This window comes from Anastrepha ludens, chromosome 4, assembly GCF_028408465.1.
Source record: "Anastrepha ludens isolate Willacy chromosome 4, idAnaLude1.1, whole genome shotgun sequence".
NCBI classification, from domain to species: domain Eukaryota; kingdom Metazoa; phylum Arthropoda; class Insecta; order Diptera; family Tephritidae; genus Anastrepha; species Anastrepha ludens.
In genome coordinates, this window is record NC_071500.1 from 27336270 (window position 1) to 27349989 (window position 13720).

General features: G+C 39.5%; 2 protein-coding genes across 2 annotated transcripts; both read left to right on the forward strand.

Moving 5' to 3' along the window:
• Positions 1-529: 529 nt before the first annotated feature.
• LOC128861195 (histone-lysine N-methyltransferase SETMAR-like) lies at positions 530-982 on the forward strand. The gene has a single exon (XM_054099147.1). It carries the CDS (start codon positions 530-532, stop codon positions 980-982), a length of 453 nt encoding a protein of 150 aa, XP_053955122.1.
• Positions 983-12644: 11662 nt separating this feature from the next.
• LOC128861326 (uncharacterized) lies at positions 12645-13237 on the forward strand. The gene has a single exon (XM_054099377.1). The coding sequence runs from the start codon at positions 12761-12763 to the stop codon at positions 13166-13168; it is 408 nt and encodes a 135-aa protein (XP_053955352.1). The 5' UTR covers positions 12645-12760; the 3' UTR covers positions 13169-13237.
• Positions 13238-13720: the final 483 nt, after the last annotated feature.

Below are 13720 nucleotides of genomic sequence, written 5' to 3' on the forward strand. Positions count from 1 at the left end.
ATGAACTGGTATTTGAGGGGAAAAACAACTAACTAGTTCCCGAGTGACTGCAAATTTACCAGTTACTAAATAATCAGCCCGAGGTGTAAACAGCAAACAAATATTATTATACATCAGTCAATAAGTACCAGGCCTGACTTCTAGATGGCGCCACTAATAGCATATCGATTTAGTTATTTATAAGTGCTAACTTCTAAAGGTATACTGTGAAAATTTCGAGACATTCGGTTTATTATTTACCAAGTTACAGTGCTTTAAGTGGCGCTACTTTTGCTATTTTTAAAAACAATGAATTCAAAGCAATTTCGTGTGTGATTTATCATTGTTTTCTTATGAAAAAACAAATACTGTTGAGGCAAAGCAATGACTCGATAAACGTTATCCGGACTCTGCTCCATCGGAAACAACTATAAAGCGACGGTATGCTGACTTTAAACGTGACGGTACAGACACCGATGATGCTGAACGTCTTGGTCGTCCAAATGAGGCAGTTATTCCAGAAAATATGGAAAAAATCCTCAAAATCATCATGGGCAATCGCAAAGTGAAGCCGCAAGGGATAGCTCACATCCTGAAGATATCAAAAGGCAGTACGTTCGCTGTTTTGCACGAGCATTTGGAAATGAAGAAGTTGTTGCCGAAATGGGTGCGGCGTTTGCTCACACCGGAAGGAAAACAACAACGAATTGATGATTTAAATCGCTGTTTGGTCATTATTAAGCGGGATAAGTCTGAGTTTTTGCGTCAATATGTGACAATGGATGAAACATGGATCCACCATTGCACATCAGAGTCGAAACGGCAGTCATCTGAGTGGACCGGATCCGGTGAAAGCCGTCCAAAGCGCCCAAAGACGCAACAGTCAGCTGGAAAGGTTATGACGTCGGTATTTTGGGATTCGCTTGGTATAATTTTCATTAATTACCTGGAAAAATGCAAAACAATCAACTCTGATTATTACTGCGAATTATTGGGCAATTGAAGGAGAAAATTGCAGGAAAACGGCACCATGTGAAGAAGAAAAAGTCCTCTTTCACCAAGACGATGCACCGTGCCACAAATCGATGAAAACAATGGTCAAATTGATGGAACGAATTGCCTCTCCACCCACCGTATAGTCCAGATCTGGCCACTGGCGACTACTGACTGTTTTCGGGCCTCAAAAAAATGATCCAGGGAATGAAATTTCAATCAAATGAGAAAGTTATCGCTAAAACTGAAGCGTATTTTGAGGCCAAAGATAAATCGTTCTACAAAACAGGCATAGAAAAGCTACAAACTCGTTGGAATGATTATATCATCGCTAAAGAGGGCATTGATGAATAAAGAAGAATTTAAAAAAAAAAAAGTTATTTTCTTATCCAGGCCCGGGACTTATTGACCGATGTGTTATTATTATAAAACAACAGGATCGGATATAGTGCATTAAATAATAACTACAGATGCTTTCCATTTCAATTCAACTGGGCTATTCGGGTCATGTTCTTCGATTTCGATGTAACTCAAATATGTTGCTCTCTGGTCAAAATAATGAGACACGTATTTTTTTGTTCGCCCGAAAAAAAATTTTTTCAAGAGTTATCGGCAATTTTGTTTTTCGGCTCAAAATGGATTTTTTTTCATTATATAGGACTATGAATAAGTTCGTGCGGTTTTTTTTCGAAATTTGAAACTTTATTGACGTAAAATGGTTACAAATTTAATATTCAAAATATTGTCCATCGCTTACTACTACTTTTTCCCATCTTTCTGGCAATTCACGGATTCCCTTTGTGAAAAATTCGGTCGGTTTTGCCGCAATCCACGAATCGATCCATTTTTTGACTTCATCGTAATTACGGAAGTGCTGGTCAGCCAGGCCATGTTGCATCGATCGGAAGAGATAGTAATCGGATGGCGCAAGGTCTGGACTATACGGCGGGTGGGGTAGGACATCCCATTTGAGCGTTTCTAAGTATGTTTTGACCACTTGTGCAACATGTGGCCGAGCATTGTCATGTTGCAAAATAACTTTGTCGTGTCTATCGGCGTATTGCGGCCGTTTTTCTCGCAGTGCTCGGCTCAAACGCATCAATTGTCGTCGGTAGACATCCCCCGTAATCGTTTCATTCGGTTTCAGTAGCTCATAATACACAACACCCAGCTGGTCCCACCAGATACACAGCATAACCTTCAGGCCATGAATATTCTGCGCCGACGTCGATGTTGAAGCATGGCCAGGGTATCCATACGTTGCCCGACGTTTTGGATTGTCGTAATGGACCCACTTTTCATCGCCAGTCACAATTCGATGCAAAAAACCCTTTCTTTTGTGCCGTTGAATCAGTTGTTCGCATGCCATAAAACGGCGTTCAACGTCTCTTGGCTTCAATTCATACGGCACCCAATGGCCTACCTTTCGGATCATTCCCATGGCTTTTAAACGTTTGGAAATGGTTGATTGATCAACTCCCAAAGTTTTTGCAACCTCTTCTTGCGTTTGAGCAGGATCTTGATCGAGCAATTCCTCCAATTCGGTATCCATGAACTTTGGCGGCGCACCCTCGCGTTCTTCGTCTTCCAAGCCAAAATCACCACTTTTAAAGCGTGCAAACCACTTCTGGCACGTTCGCTCAGATAGAGCATGCTCACAATAAACTTCCACCAAGATACGATGACTTTCGGCTGCTTTTTTCTTCATATTAAAATAATGAAGAAGAATTCCCCGCAAAAACACATTATTTGGCACGAAATTCGACATTTTCAAGTGTGGTAAAAATATTGTTGTTTACGCTTCAAATAAAAAACTTATACTGACGTTTGTGCCTTACGACAGTAGCTCTCCAATGAATGTTTGGAAATGTGGATCGATGGAATAATAATCAAGTTACGCCATCTGTTGTAAAACCGTAACGAACTTATTCATAGTCCTATTATAAGAATTTTTTTTTTGTTAAATGCCCATAACTTAGTCGAAAATGAACCGATTTTAATGATTCGGGGTTCAAAATGATCGTCATTACATACACGAATTCCTTCATGTAGAAACAATTGCAAAAAAGTAGTTGAACATTTTTTATTTTCCAAAAAACAAAAAGTGCCAAACAGGTTCTTTACTCGAAAATTCATTACCCAAAAACAACTCATTTTAGCTACTGGGCATTCATCTCAATTCAAGTTTGAGGTGCCCTCTTTATTTGGAAAAAGTTATAAAAAAAATAAAAATACACTTTTTGAAATATTGAATTTCGAAAAAAATTCAATTTTTTTTCTTTTTTGCTAAACAAAAAATTTTCAACCACTTTTTTGCAATTGTCTCTACATTAAGTCGCTCGTGTATGTAATGACGATCATTTTGAACCCAGAATTATTAAAATCGGTTCATTTTTGACTAAGTTATGGGCATTTAAAAACAAAAAAATGTTTCTTATATAATTAAAAAAAAATCGATTTTGAGCCGAAAAACAAAATTGCCGATAACTTTTGAAAATTTTTGTGTCTCATTATTTTGACCAGAGAGCAATATATTTGAGTTACATCGAAATCGAAGAACATGACCCGAATAGCCCAGTTGAATTGAAATGGAAAGCATCTACAATAAGCGGACAGTTAAAACACTGGAAAACTGAAGATTTCGTGATAATGAAACCCTTATTTTAACTACAACTGGAAAATTAGTGGTAATGCAATTAAGTGGTAGTCCAAAATGCCCAACCCTGATAAATAAGAATGCTTGATACGTTAAGAGTGCACTCGGTTAGCATTCAACGAATGTAACTATTGTGGGCGTCAATCAGCTACTTTTTGTCCATTATGGTCTAGTTCGTAAGCTGGTATAATGCCAATGTTGAAGCTGACTGGTCCATCAAAGGGTATGCTGCACAGGCTGACAATTGGCATTTCGTGCCAGTTGCTAGCATTGAAAAAAAATATTGTTATTATCACGCAACGTAAAGCTATACCTGCTAGGTCATAAGCTATAATTTTTGTGTTCAGGTGAGGATTTAAATGCTGTGATAAACTTGAGAAACTTTGTGGAACTTGAAGGGGGTCCAAATTACCAAATATTTGGTTTCGTTGGAGAGATTACATAGAAGAAAATAATATTTAGAAATTGCGAGGGTAACTACGAGGGCCTTGGGCACTTTTATTGCAGTCAGGAGCAATCTGATATCGTCATTGGAGAGTTTGAGATATTTTACTGCAAACGTACTTAGAAGATTTGTGTGATGTGTGAGCCATATAAGGGTGGTTTATAGCGGATTTCAAAATTAATATTTGCAAAAAAGGTAATTAACCCAATTATTCTTCACAATTTTCCACGCGCATTAACAATATAAGAATGCAACTGCGAACAAAAATAGTTATACCATGAGCAATCACCGTACAAAACTGGTTGAATTTTCTCAGTGAGCGAAGAGCGGCTACGAATTTCGGTCGAAAGGTCGCTCAAAATCAGTTGTTGTGCAAAAAAATATCGTTGGCTTTGCGTGAAATGATTGAGAAACATCGTCATGCTGCATACCATGAGGAAGAGTTGTTCTTGGGCATTAGTGTGACGAGCATCAATAAGACTTTCCATGACCAGCTTGTAGTAAAAAAAAATCGTGTTCGCGTGGGGTCCCACACAATTAAAAAAAAACGCCCTTGAAACACGACGGGGCAAAGAACTTCGAACATTTCGAATAAACGAATCCAAAAGTATATTGAACATCATGGAGAATAAATATTTTGAAAAACAATAAAAGCATTTTCAACCACCAAGACCACCATTGTTGGGCCACTAATATAAATAGAAGCCTTAGTAAAATATGTGAAAAATATTTGTGGCAAAATTTTTACAGTTGTGATTATAAAATAAAAGAGTATTTTCAAATTCTATAACTACATAAAGCTCAAATTGAAGGTAAAGACATGAGCAACATTTCATTCAACTCTCCGTTGTACAACTTTTCTAAAGCCTTCGGTTGGGCGCCCGGGTTTGTTCCGGGCATTGCATTTATATGGATATATGTGGCGTTTTTGTCTACAAGGAGGCGAAGAGCTTCGTCTATTCGTTTCTATTTTATTGTTTGCATGAATCCAGCATGCCAACACCACTCAAAAATCTCTTATACATGTTTTGCTTGCCTTCCACCGAATCCATAAATTAATACCATTTCATATTTTACTACAAATTTCATTGTAATCAACTTTTTTCTTCGACCATCTTCGAAATGAGTCCAAATAAAGAATAAAACCAAAAAATCATTTTTTTCACACACCAAAATATTTTCAGCGATTATTTTTACTTCTGTAGGTGGCTCGAGTTAACTGATAAACTGGCTAATGAAGGCTCTGCAAGTATGCCACTAGGCCCTGAACACTTTCTAGGTGTCAATTCAGCATCGATTCAACTATGGATTGGCGACTTCATGAGGTCTACCCGGGACGTTGATCTGGGTTGAACTCGTGCATAGTAGCTAAAGGCTTTGTGAAAGAACCAAACAGGAAAATAGTAACCTTTCTCCTAAAACTCAGCAGCAAGGACCTGAGAGTACTGGTGGGTGTAATCACAGTGCACAGCGGCTGTGGTCGGCATATGGCTGCCATGGGGGCTCGCCGACAGCCCGATATGCCTATCCTGTCTTGAGGATGACGACACTGCAGAGCATTTTCTCTGTAGCTGTCAGGCGTTTTCCAGAATCAGACTTGGGTTATTGGGTTGCGATATACTGAGTATGGATAAAAGACGAGAATATCCTTTACAACATTGTAATTGGTGGTGAAACTTGGTATTTCCAAACGCGAATCTGAAACTAAGCGTCAAAGTGGCGAATGGAAGGCCCCAGCCGGACCACCACACAAAAAATCGCGTCTGGAGAAGTCGAAAATAAATTCGATGCTCATTTGTTTTTACGATTCCAAGCGAATTATCCACAAGGAGTTCGTGCCAGAGGGCCAAAGCGTCAATGCAATTTTCTATCTTGGCGTTTAAAAGCGGTTGTTGCATCGCATTCGTCGAATTCGCCCTGAATACCGCGAGGGAGGAAGCTGGCGCATATTGCACGTGACTGATTTTTTTGACTTGAAATGGCATTTTAATCATCACCGTATCGCCTAATATGCCTCCCTGTGACTTCTACCTATTCGGAAAATCGCATTTGGACATGAAAGGAAAACGTTTTGCACCCTTAGAGGCCATCCAAAAGGTTTGCACCGACATCCTGAAGGACATTCCGGTCAATGACCTAAAACACTCTTTCGAAAAGCTTTTAGATCGCACAAAACAGTGCATCGAGGCCAGAGGGGACTTTTTGGAATAGATAAACTCGAAGTTATCAGAGCAAAGCCCCTGTTGTTTCTATTTTAGCTCAGTCCTGCTAATTTTCGTCTTCAACTTGTACGTGACAATAAAAGAATCGGATTCAACGGCCGATTTTACATAGGAATTGAATGGTCTGGATCTTAGGATTTTCTTTGCTGTAAACTGGTGTAATCTTGCTTGCATATCCCTAAAGACATCCTCTTGCGAAGAATTTAATAGCTGAGCTGAAACTGGAAATGCCGGAATTGTTTGCCTACTGCTCGTGCGTAATGCTTAAATGAATTTTTAATTGCATGCAACATCATCATGCTGCAATGATAGCTCTAACGAGCCTTTGAATAGAAATGGTAGGGGTAATTAAATATCGCACATTGACAAATGAGCAACAACTGACAGTCGCAAAAGTCGCAGGGCATAGTTACGATAACTTTTTAATAGCAGCAGCAACAAAAACAATGTGATTCAAATGTGTGCAGTAGATACTGCAGAGATATACATAAACTCTCAACTATGCATTCATGGGTGTGTTTGTGTGTGTGTGTACGGAGAATTTACTCGTAAAAAGTGCCAAACCGAGCAAACGGGTAATAATAATTCGTAGAAAATGACAAAAAAGCGTCAAAACAAAAACGAAAAACTGAGCTAAGTTGCCTATAAAACTCATAACACGAAAAAGATATTAAGAAATTAAAAATATAAATGTTTGCTTTCGCAGAAAACAAATTTTTCCCCAACAAATTTGGCTATTAAAGTTACACATTTGTAGCTGGCGTAATAACAAGTTACGCTAATTGCCAATAAAGTTGTCATCATGCCAATTTTCAACTGTCACGTTGCTTTTTAGACAGTGCGAATAAATATGAAACTTCAAAAGCAAACTGGCGGTTTACAGACATTTATTTATACGCGTAGATGTATGTGTATGTGTGTAAGCAACACAGAAGGTAAGTAATTGAGAAAGCGAATGTGGGATATAATGACAAAAATGTTTAGCTGCATTTCACATTAATAAATCAATTAACACTTGAAAAGCCATACGAAAAATGCGATCTGACGAAATCAATTCAACTAACAGACACGAAACAGATTTTCTGAAATAATAAATAAATTAACCGGATTTGCTAGGCTTGATTTGTCTAACAGCGATACAAAGACATTTCCTTAAAATAACCTAAAAATAATAGTTTAAGTTTTATCCTAATGAAAAGTAAAATACAAGGTGAAGTGTAAAATAAACAAGACTGAGCTAAACTAGAAACGACAGCAGCTTTGTTCTGATAACTTCGAGTTTATTTATGCAAAATAGTCCCCTCTGGCCTCGATACACTGTTTTGCGCGATCTGAAAGCTTTTCGAAAGATTCTTTCAGGTCATTCACCGGAATCGCCTTCAGGATGTCGGTGCATCCCCTTTGGATGACCTCTACGGACGCAAAACGTTTTCCTTTCATGACCAAATGCAATTTTCCTAATAGGGAGAAGACAGAGAGAGCCATATCAGGCGAATACGGAGAGTGATTGATGGTTCAAATGCGATTTTAGTCAAAAACTCAGTCACAAGAGTGGATCGATGAGATGGTGCACTGTCATGGAGTAAACACCAGCTTCCTCCTTCGTGGTATGCAGGGTGAATTCGACGAATGCGATGCAACAAACGCTTCAAAATTCCAAGATAGAAAAATTGATGGTTTGACCCATTGGCACGAACTTCTTCTGGACAATTCCCTTGAAATTGTAAAAACAAACGCCTTGATTTTGACTTCTCCAAACGCGATTTCTTCGGTGGTGGCTCGTTTGGGGACTTCCATACGGCACTTTGACGCTTAGTTTCAGGTTCATGCTAGAAACACCACGTTCCATTACCAGTTACAATGTTGTAAAGGAAGTTCTCGTGTTTTATCCACACTCAGTATATCGCAACCCAATATCCCAAGTCTGATTCTGGAAAAAGCCTGACAGCTACAGAGAAAATGCTCGTCTTTTCGCGCCTCTTTAATGAGGTCTTTCGAATGTTGAATTCGGAGCAATTTTGGCCCTCAGTTAACTTGTGCGGAATGAAACGTGCATAGACCTTTCGTAAGCCCAAAGGGCCAGTTAAAATGCGATAAATAGTTGTTATGGACATATTCAATTCCGATTCCATGAATTTCAACGAAGATTTTGGTTCATTTTTGATATATTTTGGAATAATTTCGATGGAATTTTCGGCGATCACTGATTTTAGGCGCCCAGTATGTTCTTTGACATTTTCTTGTATGTCCTCACAACCATCTCTGAAACGTGTAAGCCTTTCATGAACGCTGGCACTAGATAGACAATCATCGCGACAATCTTTTTTCATCAATTCAAATGTTTCGGTAAACGGTTTACCGATTTTAAAACAAAATTTTATGTTAGCTCTTTGTTCGAAACTCATTATTGTACCGATGACACAAACATACCGAGACTTTAGACGCAATAACTTCGCTTTCACTGAACTGAATGTCACCAAGCTTTCACTGGAAGTCAGCTAAGGAAGTAACTTCCAAAGCATCATAGTAATTCGGTAATTCCCGTTTGTTTTTGGATGGGAAAAATTGCGAGGAGATAAAAGCAAAGTTGGATGCTGTCTGTGGGAACGCTTCGCCATCTATGACCACAGTTAGATATTGGTTCAACGAATTTAAACGTGGACGAACATCCGTTCTTGATGAGTAGCCACCAAGACGCCCAGCAGAGGTGGTTACCAAGGAAACCATTCAAAAAGCCCACAACAAGATTCTCGCTGATCGACGAGCGAAAATGCGTGAAGTAACAGAGGTCATAGGTGCGTCAACCGGAATGGTAATTAATATTTTGCATGATAAGTTGGCGATCAAAAAATTGTCGGCCCCATGAGAGCCGCGATTACTCACAAGCAACAACAAGCGGATGCGGCTGTTAACTTCGAAGCAGTGTTTGGAACATTTACGAGAGATCCGAAAGAATTTTTGTGTCGAGTTGTCACCGTTGATGAAACATAGATTCGTCATTGCACACCAGAAACCAAGCAACAATAAAAACAATGGATTTCTCACGGTGAATCTGCTTCAAAGAAGGCGAAGACAGTCCCATCGGCCGGAAGGGTCATGACGCCGATTTTTTGGTAAGCGAACGGCGTCATCCTCACAGATTTTTTATAAAAAGGAAGAATGATCGCTGGACAATACCACTTTCAGAAAAAAATCGAACGAGACACAGCTGCATTTGGCGAAAAAGAAGGTGCTATTTCACCACCATAACGCACAAGCACTTTCATCCGGAATTGTCGCCGCCAAACTGCATGAATTGCGTTATGATTGCTGATTTATATATTGTATACTAACGATTCCAAGCTCAATGAGCGCGTAGGCAGAGGCTTGCCTTCTGAGGAGATGAGAGCCAGCATTTCCTTCCGTCTACCAGCTGAAATTTCGGCTATCATGAAAAGACTGCTGGTCTTTAAGAAAATTGTCCTCACCACTAAAGAAATAAATATCTACTCAGATAGCCTATCGGCCGTGAAATTACTGCAATCACCTAATATTACCTCGAAAACAGTAAAAGAATGTATTGACATTTTGAGAGAACTATCAAAGTACCGAATAACAGAGACATATCTAGAACTCAATACTCATTCTGATCAGGCCTAAGTCAAATGTACCTAAAGGGTTTTTCAATAACAGGTGTTAGGTGTTAAACAGGAGAGGTTAGGTTAGGTTAGGTTAGCTGTAAGCCACGCGTAGACCTTTTGGTCCCTAGCGATACCAGATGGAGACCGACCTCTGTGAATAAATAAAGTAGTCATCATGTAGGATGTCAGCGCTTTTGGCGAATCTAAGTAGGGCTGGGAGCTCCGCTTTTGAGACGTCTTCCAGACCCTCAAACAGTGAGGCTCCCAGGCATCTGATGTCGTGTTTTTGATAATGCCGGACAAACGCACAGAAGGTGTTCTAAAGTCTCCTCAACATCCTCTCTGCATTTTCTGCATTTGTCCGTGTTAGCAATCCCTATCTTGTACGCATGTGCAGCCAATAGATTGTGACCTGTTAGCATACCTATGATAGTTCTGATTGAGTAAGTTTTTTGTCGTTAGTTCTACACATGAGTTTTGCTGTTTTGCATGTGGTCAGGTTAGTCCACCTAGCTTTCACTTGCCTTTTCATGTATATTGTGTTTATTGTGTTTAGCGGTCTCGGTATGTCGTTCTCTTGTTCAAGTGGTAGTCTCACATCACTTTTTGCTATCTCATCTACTATTTCGTTCCCTATAATGCATTTGTGTCCAGGTACCCAGTAGATATGCAACCTACTGTTTCCGGCTAGCCTTTCTATGGCCTCCCTGCTCCGTCGAACATTTTTGGACTTAATACAATATGAGCTTATTGCTCTTATTGCTGCTTGACTATCCACGTATATATTAATTGTTGAGTTCTTTCTTGTTCTAGTGTAGGCTTAACAGGAGAGATGATTAACGATTCTTTATGGCCGGAATTGGATAGTATTGATCTCATCAACGTTTATTTGCAACAAGACGGCACTACGTGCCACACAAGCAACGAAACCATTGATCTTTTAGGGGAAAAGTTTCCGGACCGTGTTATCTCTCGAAGAGGTGATCACAATTATTGGCCACCGAGGTCATGTGATTTAACACCTTGTGACTTTTTTCTTTGGGGCCACGTGAAAGAGAAGGTCTTCGCCAACAGCGCAGAGTCCATTCAAGACCTCAAAGATGGAATTCGTGAGGCTATCGAGCACATAGGGCAGCCACTTTGCAATTCGGTTATGGAAAATTTCATGGAAAGGATATTGTCCTGTAAGCGTGGTCGTTGTGGTCATTTGCCTGATGTTATTTTCCACTATTAACGGCATACCTTCTTCTTTATAGTGAAATAACCATCCGATCATTTATATAAAAAATAGCATTTTTCTTTGAATACCAAATAACACCTCTTATTAAATAACCCTATATATGAGCTGCTCCTCAAAGATATGTGTTTTGTTTTTTGTTCCTTGTTCACTCCTCTCATTAGCATAGAGCCTCAATAAGACTCAGTCTTCCGTTGGTTTCGTTAATCTCTTTTGATTTCGGACAGGGGTATGTGATTAGCCTCCGCTACTAAAGGTATATGTATTTAACACAAAATTGCTATGTTTCTTTTTGAAACTCTCCATTTGCATATACTAGTCTTTTCACGCAAATTCCATGTAGGTAAAATATTCAGCTAATATTCAAAATATAGAAAATCCTTCAAAGGCCCTTATAAAAATCAGTCGTTTTGCTTTGTAGTTCACTTTAATTTTTATATTCACACTTACCATGATTTTGAGCACCCCTCTAATTTGACCCTATTACACACTAGGAAGGTGATTCCCATTGAATTTTTATAAGAGCGTACAATTGCTGGCGTATGCCGATGATATTGACATCATCGGCCTTAACAACCGCGCTGTTAGTTCTGCCTTCTCCAAACTGGATAAAGAGGCAAAGCGAATGGGTTTGGTGGTGAACGAGGACAAAACGAAGTACCTCCTGTCTTCAAACAAACAGTCGGCGCACTCGCGTATCGGCACCCACGTCACTGTTGACAGTTATAATTTTGAGGTTGTAAAAGACTTCGTGTATTTAGGAACCAGCATTAACACCGATAACAATGTCAGCCTTGAAATCCAACGTAGAATCTCTCTTGCCAACAAGTGCTACTTTGGACTAAGTAGGCAATTGAGCAGTAAAGTCCTCTCTCGACGAACAAAACTAACACTCTACAAGACTCTCATCATGCCCGTCCTAACGTATGGCGCAGAAGCTTGGACGATGACAACATCCGATGAAGCGACGCTTGGAGTGTTCGAGAGAAAGATTCTGCGTAAGATTTTTGGACCTTTGCACGTTGGCAACGGCGAATATCGTAGACGATGGAACGATGAGCTGTATGAGCTTTACGACGACATAGACATAGCGCAGCGAATAAAGATCCAGCGGCTTCGTTGGCTGGGTCATGTCGTCCGAATGGATACAAACGCTCCGGCTTTGAAAGTATTCGATGCGGTACCAGCTGGTGGTAGCAGAGGAAGAGGAAGGCCTCCTCTGCGTTGGAAAGATCAGGTGGAGAAGGACTTGGCTTCACTTGGTGTGTCCAATTGGCGCCGGTTAGCACGAGAGAGAAACGACTGGCGCGCTTTGTTAATCTCGGCCAAAATCGCGTAAGCGGTTATCGCGCCAATTAAGAAGAAGAAGGTGATTCCCATCTGGCCTTCAACACATAATCTTGTTATCAGTAAAGCGTTGATAGCAGATGTGAATACCTCTTGGTGATTTTTGCAGCAAGAAAAAACTTCAATATGCAACTATAAATAATCGAATCATTTTCAAAATCAGCACAGTCGCCATTAAGTCGTGCTTCGAAAGCTTATTAAAACAAGTCTACAGAATTCAAATTTAAAAAAATTAAGCTATACAACCTGGAATTCTTTAAAATGGTTAGCAACAAGTGCATCTTTTTTTACATCACACTTTTCTCGAGCCTTTACACTCTTGGCAATACCCATCCACTGCTGAAGGACGATAATTACGCAGCTGTTTATTTAGTGGATGGACAGAAATGGCCTGAAGAGTATCCTATTGTGGAGCTCGTACGTCACGCACGTTCGCCTTCCTCATCTGAGGAATCCTCGCAAGAAAATAAAAGAGGCAGAGTTGAGCTAAAATACGAAAACACACCGGAAAGAGGACGCGAAGCAACTTTGAAGTACAACCACAATTTGCTGAGAAGCGACGACGATAGTTACAGTATTGATGCTTATGCACAGGGCAGACGTAACTATGATTGGAATCAGAATGATTTCCACGGCGGTCTAGAGGGTCGCTGGAATTTTAAAGGTTAAAATATGTGGTATGATGTAAAAGATTATTCAAGAAAAATTAAATAAAAATTGGATTATCATAAAAAACAAGTTGTCGTAAATCTATTAGGTTGTCCGGAAAGTAATTGAAGATTTTACATATAGACGGCGTTGATAATTGTTTTGAACAGATTGTGACTTCTCGTATTTATATTAATTGTTTCCTTTCACAGTTATTCGCTATCACATTTAGCTTGCTATAGAAAAAAGTGCGCCTAATTTTGTTTATATTTGTTTGGTTGGCGTCAATTTTAATTAAGAGCATTTTCGTCATATTTCATTTTATTATTTCCATAAAGGAAAAAGCGTAGAGAAGGTTGGTAGCAAGTTGCCGGATTTGTATGGTGATAAAGCCTTAAACGAAAGACAATGTCGAAATTGGTTTATCAAATTCCGTTCTGGAGACTTTTCACGTAAAGATGAGCCACGTTCAGGTCGGCCAAGTGATGTCGATGAAGACGTTATCACGGCTTCAAACGAATTAGATCGTCATGTAACTTTGCGTGAGATTGGACAGAAGTTAAATATACCAAA

Coding starts and splice junctions, on each gene's coding strand:
- LOC128861195 (XM_054099147.1), top strand. CDS start 530: ATGGGCAATCGCAAAGTGAAGCCGCAAGGGATAGCTCACATCCTGAAG.
- LOC128861326 (XM_054099377.1), top strand. CDS start 12,761: ATGGTTAGCAACAAGTGCATCTTTTTTTACATCACACTTTTCTCGAGC.